The 22,068-nt window shown below is 44.4% G+C and overlaps 1 protein-coding gene across 1 annotated transcript in view; it reads right to left on the reverse strand.

The window, feature by feature from the left end:
* Window positions 1–22,068, reverse strand: part of LOC121272536 (ryanodine receptor 1-like) — a 467,552-nt gene that overhangs the window by 298,137 nt on the left and 147,347 nt on the right. Inside the window, exons 26-32 of the mRNA XM_041179156.1 lie at window positions 19,629–19,834; window positions 18,670–18,844; window positions 16,025–16,233; window positions 12,517–12,878; window positions 5,427–5,553; window positions 3,217–3,377; window positions 785–947 (exon numbers count right to left, since the gene is read on the reverse strand). Coding sequence (XP_041035090.1) covers window positions 785–947; window positions 3,217–3,377; window positions 5,427–5,553; window positions 12,517–12,878; window positions 16,025–16,233; window positions 18,670–18,844; window positions 19,629–19,834 — 1,403 coding nt within the window. The remainder of the gene's footprint in view (window positions 1–784; window positions 948–3,216; window positions 3,378–5,426; window positions 5,554–12,516; window positions 12,879–16,024; window positions 16,234–18,669; window positions 18,845–19,628; window positions 19,835–22,068) is intronic.

A 22,068-nucleotide genomic window follows, 5' to 3' on the forward strand; every position in this document is an offset into this window, starting at 1 on the left:
GATGCTGTGTGGCTCGGAGAGTAACTTACAGGTAGTGGTGTTCCCACGCATCTGCTGCCCTTGTCCTTCTAAGTGGTAGAGGTCGTGAGTTTGGAAGGTGCTGTCAAAGAAATCTCGGTGAGTTGCTGCAGTGCATCTTGTATATGGTACACACTACTGCCTCTGTGTGCCAGTGGTCGAGGGAGTGAACGTTTAAGATGGTGAACTGGTTGCTGATCAAGTGGGACTGCTGTGCCTTGGATGGTGTCAAGCTTCAAGTGTTTCGGAGCTGCACTCATCCAGCCAAGTGGAGAGTATTCCATCACACTTATGACTTGTGTGTTGTAGATTGTGGATAGGCTCTGGGGATCACGTGGTGAGTTACTCACTGTACAATTCCGAGCCTCTGACCTGCACTTGTAAACAAGGTATTTTCCACTGGTGGGGGAAGTGTAGGGCCCTAAATCCTAAAACCAGAGCCAGGCTATTCCAAGTTAGGAGACATTCTTCGTGCAAAGGGGCATAAAGTGTGGAACTCCCGACTGCAAAAAGCAGGAGAGGCTACCTCAATTAATAGTTTTAAATCTAAGATCAATAAATTTCTGCTAGACAAGAGTATAAAAGAAAATGGAGCCAAAGCAGGTGGGACAGATGAAATACAGAGCAGCCATAAAACGACCGAATGGCAACATAGATACAAGAGGCTGAATGGTCTATTTCTATCACTATGTACCTAAATATGCACCTGGGTTCCTAGAGTAAAAATTGATTTCCTTATCTACCTATCAACAAGAAATGTCATTACCTGATAGTAGGTGTTGATGTCTTTTCCATTAGCTGTGAAAGTCATGAGACCTGTAACCAAATCAACAAGGCAGCCAATCTCCAGATCAACGTTACTGCGGCTTGCTTGCTGGGAGTTGCTAAATTCTCCTCCCCAAACCATATAACAATTGCTGCGCTTCATGCTGTAGACAGAACAAAAAACATCAACAGTGTACATAGATCTTGATTTTGCCAGAAAAACAGAAGTATCTTACAGTACAAACACCACGTTTATTATTGCTGAGAAACTAAATTTAACATGAAAATTGGAGTGTACTTAGGCGGAAGGTCCAAACTAACTCCAGAGTGAAAGAACTGAGACCAGCACTCCCAGTGAGTCTCACTCCTCTACTGTCAAGTTGTGCATTTACACTGTAACTTCACTACAAGCAAAATGAAACTGCTTCACAATGTGGCTACAGTTCTGTTGTGAATGAACCATTAGTGCATCTGTTGAACTGCGAGTTGGATTGAAAATAAGTAATTAAAACTAATTTCAATAGTCTTTTCCAGTTCAAAGTACACATTTGTCCACAGCAACAAAAAAAAGAACTGCTCTCATAGCTTTGTATACAGCCAGACTGTGCAGAAATGGTAAGTGGTTATTTACATTACCCTCATCAGCTTGAGTTTAAGTAAAGGTCACATTTTGCATTGCACTTTATTTATGAGCTATTCTAAGAATGGACAAATAATTTATAGGGGCAAAGAATCTTAATAGTATGAAACCGCCAGCTCAGAATGTCAGTGTGCTCTTTATTGTAGAAAGATATTAGCTTAGAAATGATTATTGACGGTATTCACTTTCAAATGTCAGCTTGAAGCCAATTTGATTCCATACAGGCCCAACTCATCTCCTCAAGCTGCTATTGGTACTTAAACTATTAACCGATACTGGCTTGAACTCTTGCTAGGTGATAGGAGGTACTAGGAGCACCTCATGAACAACCTGGTGAGCAATTCATCCTATTTTTAAATTGTGTTTTCAAGTACAATAGTATAAACTGCCAAGAACCAATATGAATGTATTCACAAATAATATGAAAAGTAATTTTGAATTTTTAAATAATGCAAATGTTGACTTTAAATATAGAGAGTGAGCTATCTTCAGCAAAATATAGGATTACATAGGATATACAGCATTGAAACAGGCCATTCAGCCCAACCAGCCCCTGCTAGTGTTTATGCTTCATTCAAATCTCCTGACAACTTTCTTAATTTCTATCCACCATCGTAACCTTCTATTTCCTTCCCTCACCAATGCTTGTCTAGCTTCCCCTTAAATGCATCCATTCTATCCGCTTCAACCACACCTATGGCCACAAGATTCACATTCTCACCACTCCTTGGCTAAAAAAAGTTTCTTCTGAATTGGATTTCTTGCTGACTATCTTATATTGATGGTCGCTAGTCATGCTCTTCCTCACAAGAGGAAACATTCTCTCTGTATCCACTCTATCAAAACAGTTAATCATTTTAACGATCTCGATTAGGTCACCCTTCAGACTTCTTTTTCTAAGAAGAGAAGAAGAGCAGAGAGCGGAGAAACTGTTGATCCTTTCCTGACAGGTATACCCTTGCATTTCTGGTTTCATCCTGTTAATCATCACTGCATCCTCTCCAGTGCCTCCACATCCTTTTTATTAAAGAAACAAATAACACTGCAACATGTATTACATGATCAACATGTATTGTTTCAGTAAAGACCCGCCATTCTATTGAAAGACTTTACCAGGAGCAAATATCTACCTTGGCATACAAAACTTGCCAGAAACTGTCTAATTCCAAACTAGGAGTTGCACTTGCATATATTATGTAGGTTTCGTGGCTGGGGTTATGAGGTTGACAACAGAAAATTTTGCTCTTGTGGTTTACAATGTTGCTCAATATTGTTCAAATCACCCAGGTCTTTGCTACCTTCATTATCCCATACATAATTCTATTTCCTTATCTTGTATTTTCCATAAATTTGGTGAAGTAATTCTTCTTGTAGTTAATATTTTTCAGCTTTTTGTTCAAAATAGGTGAGAAAAGTAACAGGAAATTCTTTTTTACATCTTAATTTATTCAATCAATTAATCAATAGATATGACATTTAATTGGCTAGATTTTATCTCATTGTTATGGTAAGGTATATTATTAATTAGATTTGATGCAATTAGACCATTGCTCCAAGGGAAATGTTTCAACAGGCTTATGCTTAAAGTATGCAAAATGATGCAATACCACAGGAAACAGTTATAGACTTCTACCTTGAAATAATATAATTTATACATATTATTAGTGATTTATTCAAACTGAGAGATCAGAATTTATATCTGGAACTTAATTTGTTTGCAAGGCCTGAATAGAAAAGTGTTTGGTAATTTAGAATAATTTGCTTTATTAAGATGAGTGTTTTAACTCAAATACCTGTCATGGACTTTTCCTTGGTCATCTCCCACTGAGACAGTTACTGTGCGAACTTTAGTTAGATCAAAGTTGCCATCGTATTGATGAAAGTCTGGGGTTACCCAGCCAACCCACACTCCGCCTGGTTCCTGTCCAGCATATATCTTCACAGAATAGTAATACTGCCAAAAGAAAGCATCAAAGTTAGAAACTAGAAATACTAGATTAGGGTTTGTCATGAGTATTTGTTATTAAATGGGTGAGGTCTATTATAGCATTGCATAATCTACAATCGTGTATTGTTGATGTACTGGACAAGCAACTCAGAGGTCATGTTCACATCTGACCAGAGTTGTGAAAATGAATTCAATAAGTCAAGCAATTTGTGGGATCGCACCATGATTAACTGGCTCCCTAATAATGTCCTCCACCTGTTACCCTAATATTGTCTAGCCTTCTTTATGCACATATGTGACAGTTCCTTAATCCTCTCTAGTGGCAAGCAGTTGGGAGATGGCTCACCACCACTTTCTCAGGGCAATTAGTGACGTTAAACAAACACAGTCGACATACTGAACTAAAACAGCTAGAATTGCTGGGTCCACTTTTGCTCTCCAAATTTAGGTGACTTTGACATGGGAGCACAATACCCAATAATTCCCAAGCTGGGGATTCAAAAGAGGGAGTCAGAAAATAGCAAGTTGGACTGGAAAAGATTTCAGGATGTCATAAATAGATTATTGAAATACGCGGACAGCTTTAGATGCAATGTAATAGCAAAGTTATATTTTTAGAAAGAGAAACAGTGATAGCGAGTAAATATTTAATAGGAAGATGAAGAGCGGAGGGAAAAAATCAAAAGGTGAAAAAAGCACAAGTACATGTAAATACAGTGGTTAAAAACGTTAATAGCATTTTGGGGTTTAAATATAAAATACAAGAGGTAATGATAAATTTATTCAATAATTATACCCGGGTAAAGTACTCTGTGCAGTTTGGATGCCATATTATAGAGAGGACATTAAAGCTGTAGCATTAATCCACCAGGATAATACCAGGAATCAAAACTTGGGAATCTAGATACCAGAGCCAATTTTAATGGAATTTAAGTCATGCTCACTCTTGCTAGGTAAAATAAATAGCAGCCATTTCTTCTAATTGAGCAGATAGTGACAAAGGCACATTAATGTAAAACTGTCACTATTAAACTGTAGTGAGAGGTTGGAAGTAAATTCTTTATGTAGACACAGGGAATTGTTGAGGCAGAGACCACTGCATCTTTTAAGGAGTAAATGAATAAGTATTTGAAGCAAAGGAAAATAGAGCAATGGAGAGAGCAGTACAGAAGAATTAGTTTTGGATTGCTCTGTAAAGATCTAGCACCGAGATAATGGGCCAAATGGTTTCCTTCCATGCTGTGAAAATCTATGCTGCTGATTATGGCTTGCATTGTCTTGAGAGCAGCTGAAAAACACCCAAAATGTTTGGCAATTCAAGAGAACTTGGGAGAAAGTTAAAATGCTTTAATCATCTGACCAAATTATGTTTTATTTAAGAAAGGACATAATTGCATTAGAAGTAATTCAGAGAAGGTTCACTTGGTTGATTCTTAGATGAAGAGGTTATCTCATGAGAAAAGATTGGACATGTTGGGCCTGTATCCATTGGAGTTCAGAAGAATGAGAGGTGATCTTATTGAAACATGCAAGATCCTGAGAGGACTTGACAGAGTGGATGCTAAGACGGTGTTTCCCCTATGGAAGAGACTAGTTTAAAAATAAGGGATCGCTCATTTAAGATGGAGACGAAGAGAATTTTTTTTTCTCTCAGAGAGTTGTGCATCTGTGGAACTCTGTTCCCTAGAGTGCATAAGAGGCAGGGTCATTGAACACTTTTTAAGGCAGAGGTAGAAAGATTCTTATCTAATAAGTGAGTCAAAGTGGGTAGGCAGGCAAGTGGCACTGATGCCCCAGTCAGATAAACTATGATCTTATTGAATGCAGGCTAGAAGGGCTGAAAGATCTACTGTTGCTCCTAATTTATATGTTCGTAATAAAGTAGTTTAATCATATTTGTAAACAGATAACAGTGTATGCTGCCTTGAGAATATTGCTAACAAGTGCCTTGTAACTTTAGAAAATTTCATCCTGCAGTCAGCAGCTTTGAATGAAATGGGTTTAGTTGTTTCTGTCATTTTGTAATTCATTTACTGTTTCTAGCTGACCATTTACCGTTGTTGTGTTCAAAATAATCTCCAGGTCATCCCTGTCATCTGGCACAACATCCTCTATCAGGCGGGTTACAGTCGGTATTGCTGGAGGTAGAGCAATGAAGGCAGGTTTCTTTTTAAATAGGAACCTAAAATGCAGCAAAAGCAAATGAATCAGAGTATGAACCTTGTCTTCGAATATTAGGTCATAAACAGTAGGATACAGCAGTCAACACTGATAGTTATAAACAAATTCTCACTAAATAGCTTCATCAAGCCAGAATTATCATTCTTTAAAGAGGTAAGTATATATGAGGAAGAACTTTCGTAAAAGTACCACAAGAATTTTGTTCAACTATTTTAAACAATCTAGGTCTTGAATTCTTGCATGGTTGGAGAAGCTCTCCATCTTTGTGAAAATGGTTCCAGAGGCCTGAATCCAGAAGGCCCACACACAAACACAGACCCCATCATTTTCTTGGTGGGGGCAGAAACGGGATGGGTCAAACTTTGCACATCCGTGGTTCATGGGCGCAGCTGTGCATGTTGAAGTGCAGCTGCCTTAAGTCTGAACTGATTTTCGCAAGGAGTGGATGGGGAAAACTGAATCGGAAGAGATAGGATACCCTTTTGTATATAGTCCCAGGACACCTTTGGGAGTAGTCAGGTGCCCTTTGGGATTGTTAAAAATTGGCATGAATGTGTATAAAAAGTGGACAAACTCAGACTGTCAAACAGAACTGTCAAGGGAGCTATCAAAGCATTTAAATGTTCGTCCCTTTAAATATTTGCAAAAAACCCTGCAGTGTTGGAAAAAATCAGTGCTTGCTATTTCACTCTATCTATTGACATAAGCCTGATCAGCATCATTATAGGATTAGTGCTGCATGACTGATTTCACAACCCATCATTAACATATTGGGTTGCTTGTCACTTTACAGCTTGATCGACAGCGCCATGTGATTATCAAGTCTTCAAAGTAGGACTACAAATTCAAATGCTTGTTCTTATAAGTGATTAAAGGAAGTTAAATGTTGTGAACGGGTTATTATCAATGTAAGTGGTTTTTTTTTAAATAGTGAATTCATCAATAGGCACTGAAGAGCTTTAATCTCAGCATAGGACCAGAGGTCTGCCCACCTTGGGTACTGGGTGAGCTGGCATTGAGGGTGTAGAGGCAAAGGGCGGTGGTTGGAGGGCATAAATTGGCAATGGGACTATAAAGGGTCATGGCATGGATGGAGAGGCACAGTTTGGCATAGAGGGTATGAGGGGCCATGGGGCTGGGTAGAAGGGCTTAGGTTGGCTTGGAGGGTATGAGGGGCCAAGAGGTGGCATAGGTTGGCATGGATGGGGCTTGAGGTGGCATAGGTTGGCATGGATGGGACATGTGAAGCTTGTGCGGGGTTAAGTGGGTGTGAGGAATGAGGACATTTTTTTTGGTTTCTTTCTCCCCTCAGTGCCAGAGCACTGAGACAGACCATTTGGCCATCCCACCTCTGCAGCATGGCAGCCCCTGTTCTGCCTCCAACTGTTTCCAGGGGCAAAAAGCCCATCTCCCATTTCACCCCACACCCCATCCCTACCAGAATGAAAATCCAACCCTCCGGGGCACTGTTCCCAGGTTGGATCTCCAGAGCAAGAAATTATCCCAAATCTGCGCTCCCAACCCAGGAGCGAAAATTCAGACCCTAATTTTTTCTCCACTGTAAGGAGATCTTGAGGTCAGCTCTCTCTTTATATGAATTAGACAGGTTGTTGATATAAAAGGGAGTCAAGGAAAGTGGATTTAAAGCCACAATCATATCAGCCACACTTTTATTTAATGGCGGAGCAGGCCTGAGAGGCCAAATGGCCTTCTCGCACTTTTATGATTTTACGTTTCTGTTATACCATTCTAGGATGTCACCAACAGGGAGCAACTCCATGGGCAGAGTTTTATGTTTGTTGGGTGGGCGGGCCCGACCCAATCGGCGGTGGGCGCGTAGCCGATCTCCGCCGGCGAAACGGCCCGTGCCGCCATTTTGCGTGGGCAGGCCAATTAAGGCCCGCCCAGAGCGTTGTAGATTCCCATGTACAGCAGGGATTTCAAATGTGCGGCGGGTGTATACAGACCGCCGGTTCCAATGGGGAACCAGCAGTGTGTATAAAGAAAGGCCAGGCAGCCTCCTTTAGGCTGTTCACCATGGCCAGCGACCAGTCTGCACAGCAGGATCTAGAGGAGGGCAAGGCCGAGGAGGAGGGGGGTGGGGGGCAGGCTGCACGGTAGGCCAGCGGGGGGCCAACGTGCCCCTCTGTCCTCTGATGCCTGCCATGCTGCCCTCCTCGAAGAGGTGTCACATCGTCGGGACGTGTTGTTTCCCGAGGATGGAGGGAGGAGGGCCCCCACATTACCAAGCAGTCGTGTCAGGAGGTGGCAGAGGTAATGAGCTCTCACGATGCTGTGCGGTGCGCAGGAATGCAGTGCCGCAAGCGCTTCAATGATTTGTTGCGCTCTAGAAGGGTGAGTACCATGTCAGCCTTGGCCATTTAACCCAGCAGGTGCTTTGAGGCACCCTTAGACCCGTGTGTTATTCAAAGTGATGGATGCCGAACGTGTCCAAGGTGGCCGTTGGGGGAGGGGGCTGGGAGCAGCCGTACTATCTTCTGATCACCAGTAGTGTGGACAGGAGCCACTGGAGGCCTCAGGTGGGCCACTGTGGTTGGGGTGTGGCGTGCGCGTGCAGATTACATGAGCGATCAGCCCCAGTAAATGCTCTTCTCTGTTCTGCAGGCAAAAACTGAGCACAGTAGCCAGGAGTGTTTGCGGACTGGTGGTGGGCACGCCCTGCTGCAGCGCCCCACCAATTATGAGGAGCAGGCAAGCGGCCAGGTCAGCAGGTGTCGGTGAGGCTGGGATGCAGCGGCCAGGTATTTGAGGCCCACAGTCCCATCCACTCTGTCTCCCCATCATCCAAAACACTGATGATTGCTGCAATCGTTAATGCAGCAACACTGCTCATTCACAGACTGATAGAGTCAGACGTGTGGGTCATACACAAGGGTCCCTCAGCCCCTTGAGGATGTACGTCTCTAGCACCTTCCAAAGTCGCCTTGACCCATTTGTGACCACTATCGCCATGGCATCGCTGCTGCACATCCAAAGACTTATTGCATCTTAGGAGGGTTTGTACCTCCACCACCCTTTCAGCCAGCGCGTCCCACATTACTCTGTCCAAAAGGTCCTCAGCACTTCACCTGTCAACCTCATAGCACTCAACTTAAATAAATGCCACCACATTAGTCATCCCTGCGCAAAGGGGAAATGTTGCCTTCTGTCCACCCGTTCTATGCCCCTCATAACGGTATGAAGGTTAATAATGTGACCTGTCAATCTCCTGAGTTCCATGGCAAATGTTGCAAGTGTTTGCAATGTTTCCTCATCACCGCAACTCTCCAGGCCAGCGTGCATCCAGGTCAGGAACCTCTGCACTCTCCCCACTCCAATGCCATCCCTCCCATGAAGCGCAGGTCACAACTGAATGCAGACGTGTAGATGTGGCCTCGACAGTGTTTCCTACACTTGCAATATGACCTCCCTTTTCCTACATTCTATTTCTCGGCTAATAAAGGCAAGTCTGGCTTTGACCTTGTTAAACGCCTTATGTTCCTGTTCTGCTACCTTAACGGGTCTGCCCAGCAAGGTCCATGTAATCGTCGTCACTTTCCACGGTCCTACCATTACTCATGTATCCCCGTACCTTGTTTGTCTTGCCCAACTGCTTAAGTGCACACTTATCCACATAACATTCCATGTGGCATTCCTTTGGCCATGTGACCAGCCTGTCTGTATGCGCGTATAATGTTTGGGCCTCCTCTTGACTATTTACCACCCCACCAATGTTGGTCTCCTTAGGTTCTTGAAGATTGAGTGCATTATGAGCCTGGTTGGGGGGGTGGGGGGGGGGGGGTGGTGGGGGGGAGAGAAGGGAGGAATGGTGTTACTGACTGAATGCTAACTGATGCACTGTCCTTTTGTTAATTTCAGCATCACCACCAGCCGCCAGCACCAAGTCCAGAGTCCACCCCTCCACACGTGAGGGACGTCACTTGCAACTTGCGTCACATCGTTTCAGCGAGCCAGGCACCAGCACAGCAACTACCTAATCGGTGGGGATTATAACGTTGGCGAGTGTCCCGGGGCACAGTGGAGAGGGTACTTCACAATCGCTGGAGGAAATGGCACAGACAGAGAGTGCCGATGGCGCCAGCAGCCGGAGGTCTGCAGGGAACCAGGCACATGCTGAGTCGGGCAGTGATGACGAACTGCTGGAGATGTCCACCATGCAGCAGCTGCAGGACAAGCGGCAGTTCTGGAACTGGCCACTCCCTCCCAGGCGGGGCCAGCACAGGTTCCATGAGCCAGAGGACGGCCGCCAAGATCATAGAGGCCAACAGGACAGCAGTCAGCAGGCTGTCTCACAAGCCACTCCAAGCAATGGGGCGGCACCAAGATGTAGCGCCCGCAAACGTGAGCATAAGGCACGTTAGGCACTCCACGGGTTTGTCACTGGTGATTTTGTGTTGGCCATATATTAGGGAATGTTTGATTCTCAGCGTCAGAGCGACATTTGTTCATTTTTTTGGTGGCAATAAAGTCCACATTTGTGACCATGGCTGAGGGTGTTTCCTTTGTGCTGCATTTGTCTCTTTCACAGACATATCATGAGTGTTTGAGTGGACATTGATGTTTATGTACTAAGCCCTTAGTTGCAGCTGATGAGGTGGAAAATGTAGCACCTAAGTGCCACATGTGGAAGCGCCAGGTAATGCTGGTCCTGCAGACCCATGTGTGTGGAGCTAGCTGAAGGTTCGTTGGATTAAAGTGTCCCGGATGTCCCTGCCTCCTTGGTGCAGTAGCGGGTCGGTGTGCTGTCCCTCATCATTGCCCTCTGCTTCCTCATCCTCTGAGCCACTGTTGGATTCATCATGTACAGCCTCATCCACTGAAGGTCTTCATCGTCAACTGCATCCTGCCTTTCCAGCGCAAGATTATGCAGAGCGCAGCATGTTATCACTATCACAGTGACGTGATCTTGGGGGTACTGGAGTGCGCCCCCTGAGCAGTCCAGGCATCGTAAGCGCATCCTGAGAAGACCGATGGCTCACTCCACCACAGCCCCTGTGGTGCCGTGGCTCCTATTGTCGTGCTCCTCAGCTTCTGTTCTTCGATGGCGGAGAGGCATCATGAGCCACCTTCTGAGGGGATAGTCCTTGTCACCCACCAGTCATCCATCCAGCCTAGCCGCAGCACTGAAGAGCTCCAGCACCTGGAGTGTATGAGGATGTAGGTGTCGTGGGAGCTGCCTGGGTACCTTGCACAGACTTGTAGAATCAGCATCCTGTGATCACACACTATCTGCACGTTCATGGAGTGGAAGCCATTCCTGTTGACGAAGGCACCGGGCTCACCTGCTGGCGCCCTGATGGCCACATGTGTACAGTCTATTGCACCCTGGACACAGGGGAAGCCAGCAATGGCCGCTAAACATCTGGCTTGCTGTGCCTGACTTGCCTGGTCGCAGCGGAAGTGGATGAAGGTCAATGCACATCTGAACAGACAGTCTGTAACCTGCTTGGACACAAGTGTGGACAGCTGATTGGAAGACACCGCAAAGATCACCCACCGAGCCCTGGAAGGAGCCAGATGCATAGAAGTGGAGGGCAACTGTGACCTTCAGAGCCGCTGGCATGAGATGTCCACCCACACAGTTAGGGGAGATCTCAGGGCCAATCATCTGACAGATATAGTTCACTGTCCCCCTTGACGGTCAGAGCCTCCTTCAGCACTGCACCTCAGTCATATTGAGGTAGCCTGTATACCCTGGCAGCAGGATAGTGGCGTCTTCTGCGGCCCCTTCCACTTTGGACTACCTCTTGGCCCTGCGCCTCTTGTGCCTGCGCCTGGCCTCCCAAAGGTGGCTCCCCTGGAGGCTGATTGTCCACTCCTAGCCCTCCCTTCCTCCTCAGAGGAGCTGCCTCCAGTGGAGATGTCAGAACCCATACCCCCAGGCTAAATGGAGGCCTCCAGAAAACTGCAGGCCCGATAAAGATTACTGTCTGCAGACTGCTGAGCTGAAGCTTCAAAGTACAGAGAAAGCTGTTGGAAATCGATCAGAACTGCTAACTATCACACAGGCAAGTTTAAAACACTTTCTGCAATAAATACGTCAGATAAAACATTAACAACCCCTCTGAGCCCACATATCCCACCTGTGGATGAGGTTTATTCAAAAGTCACTTACCCGCCTGCCCATTGCGCCCTTGCGCCGAGCATCACACAGGCGCCTCAAAATCGGCGTCAGTTGCCGAGTTAAGGGCCTTAATAAGGCCTTTAATTAATGGCGGGTGCACGTCGCACTTCACCGCGCGCCCGCCCAGCTAAATATCACAATCCTGCATGCTGACGTTGACACGCGACATTTTAAGTGCTGACGTGCAGGGTCCACCACTCGCACGTCATACATAAAATTCTGCCCCATGTGTTCTGGAGCAGAAACGTGGATTGTGGTTTGAACTGTTCCAAACAGGGAGGGAAAGGTGATCTTTTACATGTGCCTTCCAGCTCGATGAACTAATATCTTTGAAAAGGCAAATTTGTCAGCATACTTTTCATCCTTATAAAATGGGACAGCATTTACCTGTTTGTATTGGACATTTTCTTTTGAGCTACGGTTGGTATATAGTCTTTCTAGTTAAAATCAGTACATGTAAATACGATGGATTGCAGAAATGCAATGCATGTGATTTTTATGGATTTTCAATAAGTATTTAACAAAATAGCACAGAAGAGATTTTTGGCAAAGGTAAATGGACATGGAATTAAGGGGAATGTGTGGATAGAGAGATGGCTAGAATATAAAAAGCGAAGGATAGGAATGAAGGGTTTCTCAGACTGGGAAGATGTAGTGTTCCACAGGGTCTATGGTAAGCCATTTTTATTATATGCAAATATGTGGATTTAGAATTTGAAGAAACAGGACTGAAATCTACGAATGGCAGCAAATTGGGAAGGGGAATATCTTCTGGCAGCAACCATCTCAATCTGTCCACAGACCCACAAAAACACTGACCTCGTTTTTGGTTTACTTTTCTCAGAGGAGGCATCTTTATCGTTTTCTGTCTTAGCCAATTCCTTGGGTGCTTCTTTGGAGCCCTCTTTATCATTGGTAGGTGTTTCAGTTTGAGCCCGGCTGGCTGACTTTTTAAGAACTTCAAACTCTGAATCCACATCAATATCTTCGACTTCTTCTTCTAGGATTGTCATTCTGGTCAATGGTGTAGTTCCAGGAGTGCATTTGAATGTATCATGGAACTCAACAGGCATACTGAGACGGAAGAACAGCATGTCAGTATTGCTGTTCTGAGACCCAAAAGTTTTATGGGAAACTTTCAAGCAAGGAGGGTTGTCAACTGTTCCATCAATCCTTGTAACCTGTGTAAATACAGATTCAATTTTTAGGGTTAAATATTCCACAACTGAACTCAAGGAAGTCAATAGAATAATACAATTTAACTTGTCTTCTGATGGTAATTAGTTTTAATAAGTGCTGAGGGCAAATTTCCAATGAGAACATGGATTTTTAAACCAACTTCACTTTCAACTAATTACACAAAAGTTTATTTATCAGCTCCAATAACATTGACTAGTCAGAACTGTCATGATTACACATATAGTCAGATCAATACACAAAATACATAGAATTACATAGAATCATAAAGCTAAATATACTGCTACTGCTACTTATACTCCTACCAGACCTGCTGTCATGGTATGTCACACTTGTCTGTCTTGCTCCATCCTCACACTCCACTGTAGCTCATCTGCAAACACTCCATCATTAAATTACAGCCAGGTCGACCCTACTTTATTCTGCCCTCCACAAGAGATCTCTGCAGCTTTTCAGCTCTGGTCAAATAGCCGAAAAACTGATGTTTTCTTTTCTGTATGTCACTCTTTAAGAGTTCATTTTGATCTTGCAGTTTCAAGCACCTCTTCATCCGTCTTATGATCTGTATGTGGAATTTTTAGCATACGTCTTAGCATTCAAATTTCAAAGACCTCTATTTTCTTCCACCGATCTTTGCTTATTGTGCAGGGTTATGAGGCATACAAGAAAGTGGATAGAATGTATCTTGAGATTTTTCCTTGTTACAAGCTTTAGTTCTCTTGTTGTTTATATGTCCTTCATTTCACAAAATTACTTCTGCCTATAGCTATTCTTTTTCTAACTTCTGTATCATATCTGCCATCTTCTGTTACTTGTCTGGAACAGACAAACTTATCTACTTGTTCCAGCATGACACCATCCACTTCAACCTGCACTTGAGTTTCTTCCTATGTATTCCTTCTGACTACCATTATTTTTGTCTTTTTGGTGTTCATACTCCATCCATATTCTAAACTTCTAGGTTTTAACTAAATATAAAATCAGGGAAAAATAGGGAAAATCCAATCAAAGCACATAAATGTGCCAGAGGAAGGCTAAAGACACTATCACATGGCAATTCACAACAGAATTAGGCTGTCTAATCCAACAAGTCATTGTTTGCATTTATCTTCCAATGAGCAGTAGCCCGAATCCCCTGTGCCCACCATTTTCCCATTTCTTTATCACCCTTTCTTACCCTTATCACCCTTTCCATCTAATATATCCTGAATGTTTACACAGCCTCTGCTTCAATAACTAACTCCAATAGTGGGCAGCATTTTCCCATCGGCAAGCTGGGGGCCAGGGCCCGCTCACCGACACGTAAAATGACACACAGTGATGTCGGGTGGGTGTCCCAACGTCAACGCACGGTGGGCACGCAGCCGCGCCGAGCCTTAATTGGTCTGCTCATCGTGACATGCGCCCGGAAGCGCTGTGCGGGCGGCGGGGGGGGGGGGGGGAGATTCCATGAGTCGTTTTCTGTACTCTTTCGCGCATACGCACGACTGAGTGCAGAGATCTCCCTGAGGCACAGAGGTGTCTCAGGGAGATTTGTTTGAGTTATGGAAATTTGAATAAAGGTGGGGAAAAAAAATTTAAGGACATGTCCCTCCCATGTGAAATTGTTACATGAGCTGGGATATGTCCGTTACTTATTTCAAAAATTTTTATTTAAATAGTAAACCCTTCATGAAACCTCATCCCGCTCGTGGATGAGGTTTCATGAAAAATGCGAAGGCCGCCTGGGCTCTTCACCTGCCCGCCAATCTTAAGATTAGACGGGCAGCTCAGTTAATTACTTTTTAAACAGGCCTTAATGGGGCTTTGATGTAAAATGGCGATGTGGACCTGATCGGGGGTGCTGATCGGGTTCACGCCCGCCCCCGCACAACCCCTCCCCATGGTGGGGGGAGATTTCTGGCCCGTGTGTTTCACTGCCTCACAACCCTCTGTACAAAAGGGTTACTTCAAGTCACTCTCTGTTTTAATGAAAACAACTCCAGTTTTTCAAATCTTGCCTCATTCCAGGCAGCTTTGTAGAAAAATAAAAACATAAAATGCTGGAAACACTCGTGCAACATTCGTGAACAAAGAATCAGTGTTAACAAAAGTTATTTTAACCTAGCTCGATTGATGGGGCACTGACGTTATTAGGTGGAACACTGGATTTATACTCTCCCAATAATATCTCCAGACACTGCATTGAGATTGGCTGATGAAAGGTCATCAGCTGATCAGCTGGAAATACTAGCCTGGATATTTCCTGGGGCAGGAGTGTAGGGGAAGACAGAGTTTCAAACGGGTAATGCAGGAGTCTGGACTTCTCAATTCCACAGCACGTGTCTTTTGACCCTAACAGTTCCCCCACTTGGAAGTTGGCCTGATTGGCTGGCTTGATTCCAGTCGGACAGGAAGTAAACACAGCAGGACCAGGTAGGTCCAATTCGTGTACATGTACTGGGGCAGGGGGCATGAGGCGCTGGGTGTCTAGTTCTCAACCCAGGGTGGGATGCGATCCCCAACCCCGAGGGCCTTTATATCTATGGTGGTGGGGTGGGTTGAGCACAACATCTGCTCTTGGTCTATAAGCAGTGCTGTAGCGATAATTACCTTCTCCCCAAAGCTGGCCTCGCTTTGCTTCAGTTGCTGGGTTTCCCCAAGGCCTGGGAGTCCCATTTTCCCACTGTGGCCATACAAATCAAAACTGGCAAAGCAGATTCAATCAAAGGCTGCCAGCCTCATCGATTGACTTAAGATGCCAAACCACCTGCTGGGAAAGGGTTGGCTACCCAATTCTTGTCCAGCCTTAATAAATCCCAGAAGTCAGAAGGTTGGAGACAGCTTTCTGACATGCTTGGAATTTTTCCCGATTTAACCCTTCCACATGCTCATCTCATGTTAAAATTTCTCCTGCTCTTTTTCTCTCTCCACAGATGCTACCTAACTTAACGAGTATTTCCAGCATTTTCTATTTTATTCCAGATTATTCAATAACCTTCCAAAAGCATGAAGTCTAAAACTGCACTCGGTAATCCCGATTCTCATGTTTTATATAGATTCACATTAAAAATTTGATTACTGTCTATTGTTGAATCATTAGTAAACCACATCACATGTACACCTGAATATTTTTTACTCCAAACCTTACCTCAACATGACTGTGATCTGTGGAAACAGGAACAAACTGAGGCAAACTTTTGCTGAACCACATTGTGATGTCCCGCTTCATGTTCACAGCAAAGGGTTCAAAGCCTTCCTGCAAACCACATATGGTGAAATATCTCAGGCTGCTAACGTCTTGGCCCAGGTTAATGCGTCCGACCTGAGAAAGGCCCAGGCTGCACACAGGAACGAACCCTGAAAAAGGTACATCATGTCAAATACAACCCAGGAATGAAATGGGAGCAAACTAACTGGGGACAGCAACAAAATTCTTCCCCAGGTGCTTTTTTTAATACCCACGCAAAAATAATTTTCATCCAGAAGTGACAGGGGGTAAACAGAAAGGACTGAACATATGCAGGATGCCTACTCCGACAGAAAAACACTAAGGGCTGGATTTAATGCAGCTCATCGTAGCAGGAATCCTGGAGGTCGGGCACACTTAATCATGGAATAGGCCCCATGTCAGTCCCCTGGCAGCGCGATAACCTCCCCTTGATTGAGTCTGAGGGAAGAAGGTGCTGATAATCTTTTAAATGAAAACCAAATCAACAAAATTGGGATAAATCAGGCACAGCCCCTAATTCAGGTCAGCTGTAAAATCAAGGACAAAGTTTAAAGGAACCTTACAAACTTTAAATCAAAATGTGATTAAAGGGGTCAACAAAACACCCCAGTCCCCGCGGTGCCCACCGAGCACGGAAGGCCTCGAGAGTGTCAGCAGACACCGCGTGCTCCCTCTCCAGGGACATCCGGCAGCGAACGTAGCTGCGGAAGAGGGACAAACAATCGGGCGGGTCTCCCCCGTCGATCGCCCGCTGCCTGGACCTGTTAATGGCCAACTTGGCCAGGCCCAGGAGCAGGTTCACGAGGAGGTCCGCCTCCTTCCCGACCCCCTTCCGCACCGGGTGCCCATAGATCAGGAGCGTGGGGCTGAAGTGCAAACAAAACATCAATAAAAGGTTTTTCAAGTAACTAAAAAGGGAGTGCAGCCTACAACACCCTATGTATACATGGTCCACGGACTCCACAAGACCGCAAAAAGGGCACGTGTCCTGAGAGTCCGTGAACCTATGCATCCTCTTATTATAGGGGACTGCTGCATGCAACACCCTCCAACCCAGGTCCCCGATAGAAAGGGGGAGGACACCTCCGTAGAGGGCCTCCCAACGGGGGCCTCCGCCGCCGGACGGCAACAAGGTACGCCAGGGCATGTCCGGGCGACGGACAAGGGCGAGAAAATGGAAGGTGTGCAGCAGCAGTCTGTACAAAAAGCCCCTCTTTGCCGTGCCAAAAGGCACGGAGGGCATGTCCCCGAGGCGGCTCATATTGCGGGGCACCAGCACCCGAGGGAGGGTTCGGGGCTTGGGGCCAATGTGGAATTCTGTCTGAACAGGGGAACGTTCGGACGGAAGACCACCGCGCACCTGGGCCACCTCAAGACCCAAAATAACGTCGGGAGAAGGTGCTGATGTGGGATTTCCAGCCGGGGGATGTCAATATGGCTCATTAATGAGCCAATTGACACCCTTATCCCAGGGCCCACTCCAATTTGGTGGTGGCTTTCAGATTAAATGGAGGCCACACAGCTTTTCTGCACCCTCGAAAGGCTGCCCAGCAAGCACTGTCAGGTTTGCCAGTGACCTCCCGGTGGGAATCTCTCAGTATCTGGCACTCTGTGCCTGATCGAGGGATCAGGTATTAGGTCATTGAAAGCCACCCCTCCGTACCCCTGTTGCTGACCCTCTGCCCCCCAATCCCCACGATGATCCTGGGCCCCCTGGTGGGCGTACCACTGCCAGCTGCCACTGCTCCCGCTGGAGCTGGCTGACAGGACTTCCACTGCCGGGGACTTCAATCACAAGGAAGGCCTGCAGTGCTCACGACTTGATCCCATCGGGCCCCTCCTACAGAACTCACAGGGGTTCCCAACTGCTTCTCAACTAGTGGGCAAGAACCCCTCAGTCCAACAGAATCTCAGCTATTTCCTGATCTATTTGTATTTCAAATTTCTTCTGGTTTTGAGAAGGAATTTATCATAAAATGCCTAACTTATCTAGAGCGTTGGACCTGACTACAGATGAAATTAAAAAAAATATTTTTAAGGCTACAATAAATAGTGTGTCCTGAATCTTCAACCCTATAAAATGCAGCTCAATAATTAATGCATGTATACCTTACATTGCTGATCTACAAGTTACCAAGTGTTACAGAATATTATCAAATATTTTGTAGGCGCCATTATAACTAGCTATATTATCCAATTCAAGCTAGATTTCGAGTCCTTGCTAAACTGCTCTGAATATTGTAGCACCTTTATTCAATTCGCTGATATGTATACTTATACACAAAGTAAATACCTTGAACTTGTCTTCCACCTCACCTGCTAAAATGGTCTAAAGATAATTTCCAGTCATTAGAGTTATAGATGGGATTAAAGTATTCATGATATTCTGGAGTTTTTTGAAAAAGAAAATGTTATCTTGGGTGTTTTTATTTTGGTGCTTAAGTAGTCCACATTTTTGTACTGGGATAATACTACAATCTTAGTACGATTAGAAAAACTAAACTATTCATCACCTCCAGAGTAAATCCTTCTCTATATCTTTCCAAATCCCAACCAGAACTCACCATCGCCTATTTCAATGTCTTTGAATGCCAACTCAGAGCCAGAGTCTCTGATAAGCATCTCTCCATTGAGCGTGAACATGATGTTCATGTCATGTAAGTCAATCATACAACCAACCACATCGCCTGACTGCCAAGTACGGCCAAACGGTTCACTCCCTATGTGCCAACGCTGACCCTGCAGTAAAAAGAATTGACAAAGGACAAAAGAAAAATTTACACCACAGAGATAACTAGGAGCTTATGACCAGCATGAAACTCGTTTGTTATTCAGTTTTACCGAACTAGCAACAGGTTAAATGTAAACTGAAAATTACAAAATGAAAGCAGTAGTTCATGGCACGTAGAGATTTGTGAACGTTTTTCCATTACGCTATTTAAAAGTGTTTCTCATCTGCTAAAGCAATTAGTGACCAATGATAACGTACATACACACAGGAAACTGTAAACTCAATCTTTGGAATGGTTATGCCTTTTAATTAACAAATATTTATTTAAAAAAGCAGTTAAAGTAATCAATGGCGAGCTCTGCCACTCTGGTTTACACCTGTGTTACTTTTTTTTTTGTAAATTATTAATTAAAATGAAAAGTTAAGTTCAAAGCCAAGCTGGTTAGTGGTGGATGAAATCAACCAGAGTTTGCACTCGATCACTGTCCAGAATAGATCACAGACAAGGAGCTGTCAATTAAGCAACGTTTCCTGGGCCACAGCGGTTTCAACAGAGCCATGGATATCTGTGCAGTGTCCAGTGATCCTTGCTGGAGAAAACATGAACTCCAGTTATCGAGCTTGGCTATGAAGCATCCAGGTCCTAAAGATTTAACATTACTCTACGTCTATAATCTCACAGGAAAAACTAGATTAGAGAGGGCTTTCACTGTCTCGGAACCACACCATAGTGTGAACTGTTAGTTTCAAGAGAGATGGGGAGAAAACTTGAAAAAAAGAATGACAACAAACCTTAAATCCATTAAACACGAAGGCGAGATCATCAACACCCAGTGGTATATCAGGCCTGCACTCAGGTCGTGCCCATCCTACCCTCATTTCTCCTACAGTCAAAGCTTCAAACTCGAAGTACCACTTCCCACTCTTCACTGCGTATGATTTCTCAGCACGGAAGAGCCGTACCTTCTCATTGCGGCCGATACCTGGGATATGGGCAGCTAGCACAACAAAACACAAAAATGAGTGATTAAAAAATAGAATTTTTAAGTAGCCAGCATTTAAACAGGATATAAAAACAGTAACAAGTGTTAATAATTTAATACTCTAATGATGTATACAGTCTTAAAATATTTACAAAGCTGCTATGATTTGTCCAGTTTCAGAAAACTTGTTATGTAACTGAAGTGCACTTCTTAACTTCCATTGGCTGCGAGGGCAGGTGAAGGGGGGGGGAGGGGTGTTAGAGAAACCCACATCTTTTATTATTTTTAGATGCCTTCAGCCGAGTTTGAAACTTCTGCGCCTCGACAGAATTATTTAACAGACCATCTAGATATGGGTTAGATTAAAATCCAAGCTATAATATTTGAAGAAATTGACTTAACGTGTTCATTATACAAGTGTAATAAAGACAAAATTGGCAACTGCACAATTTTAACAGGTAAAGGCCTGTCAAGGCTACTGACATGCAGCTCACAGAAACAGAACTGTGCAATGTGGGGCTGGCTTTTCATGGCGGTGTGGAGACTCCATGGAGGTGTAGAATTGGCATCCAGGACCAGGTTCCAGGATTCCTACAATTTTCATCAGTGTGGGTTAAAGGCATGGGCTGGTGCGGGTTGTGAGTCTGCACCCTGCACTCCCAACTTGGCTGACTCCATTGCATGGATAGGTATGTCCTAGTCCTTTGCAGTTTTCATGGAGTCAAGCCAAATTTTAAAGGACTTGTGGTTGACGGCACCTCAGGAGGTGTCGTGAACTATAGTCTGGATGGGGAACCTCTTAAAAGGCAAAATCCCCCCCATGCCAATCTATGCCATTCCAACCACCTCCACTGGCTCCTCATACCCTGCATGCCAACATATGCCCCCAAGGATGCATAATGAGGCTTGGTTGAGAGCCCAGATTTCCATGGCTCTGTTGAAACTGAGGCCCAGGAAATGTTGCTCGACTGACAGCTCTTTGTATGTGATCGATTCTGTCAATTGCACAATATTTATTTACACAAGATAATGTGGTGTCAAGTACTTGCATACTTTAAAGAGTCTGGGTGGTTTATACTTCTTAGGGCTGTAGTAAAAACAATTTTTCTTAAAGTAGAAAATTATGAACGAATGACTGCTTTTCAAAGCTTTTTCACAAATCCTATTGATAACATAGGGTTCATTGGTTCTATTTAGAGAGTGTATAGCAGGTGAGTATGGAAGTGCCATAGCGTGGTACTAAGGGTATGAGGGGCCATGGAGAATGGTGGAGGAGCTTAGTGTGGTATGGAGGATATGAAGGGCCATGGGGAGGCAAGAATTGGGCACAGATGAGGCGTGTGCTTATAATGGTGGAGTGTGAGGGGATAGAGGGCCTTACTGTTTTTATTACAACTGGGACAATGTCCCAGGTATCCCAGAGCATCAAGGTGGGCCTTTTAAACGGCCTGTGTGGCTGCCTCCAAACCCTTTCAAAGGGCAGCAGATAGGACTCATGTTATCACGTGCCACCGCCACCCGGCCTAGAAATGAAAATCCCGCATTTATTGGCACTTTCTACCGAGGTAGGCACAGCAAGTCATGAAATTTCCTGACTCCCGCTTCCTGCCTCGAAGATGAAAATCCAGCCCTTGACACTAGGAAAAATTGGAAAACTGTGCAAAAAACACAGAATCTGATAGACAGCAACTGGAAAACAGTGGCCCTGATAAATCTCATATCTAGTGTACTTTTACTTCAGCTGGAACTGGTTTGGTCCTCAAGTGAAAGTTACTTTACGGCTGCCAGTGAGAGTAAAACTAACAAAGGGGACTCAACCTCATTTATCAATTTTTTTAACCACTTTTACCACTGATAGCTTTTCAACTGCTTCACATTTCCATTTCTTTCTTGTAACTAATTGACAGTTTCTGCAGCGAGTAGTGAACTTAATTTTTATAATACCCCACCTGCCACATTGTACTAACTTGCTCTTGAACAAGGAGTCAACAGCATTTTTTTAAATGGTTTTCTAGCCTGGGAGCAAGACTGTTCAAAAAGGAAGAAAAGTTTGTTACTGATTGCTACAAATTACTTTAGCATTAATTTTTCACCAAAATTATTTGAATGAGTCAAGTGCATCATTTAGTGAGTGCAAATAGTATAGAACAAACAAAAAACTGGATAGCCATTCAAGTACTGCTAATTTAATTTTTGTTCTTTCATGGGATGTGGGCATTGCTGGCAAGGCCAACATTTGTTGCCCATCC

This window comes from Carcharodon carcharias, chromosome 34, assembly GCF_017639515.1.
Source record: "Carcharodon carcharias isolate sCarCar2 chromosome 34, sCarCar2.pri, whole genome shotgun sequence".
Lineage (NCBI taxonomy): Eukaryota > Metazoa > Chordata > Chondrichthyes > Lamniformes > Lamnidae > Carcharodon > Carcharodon carcharias.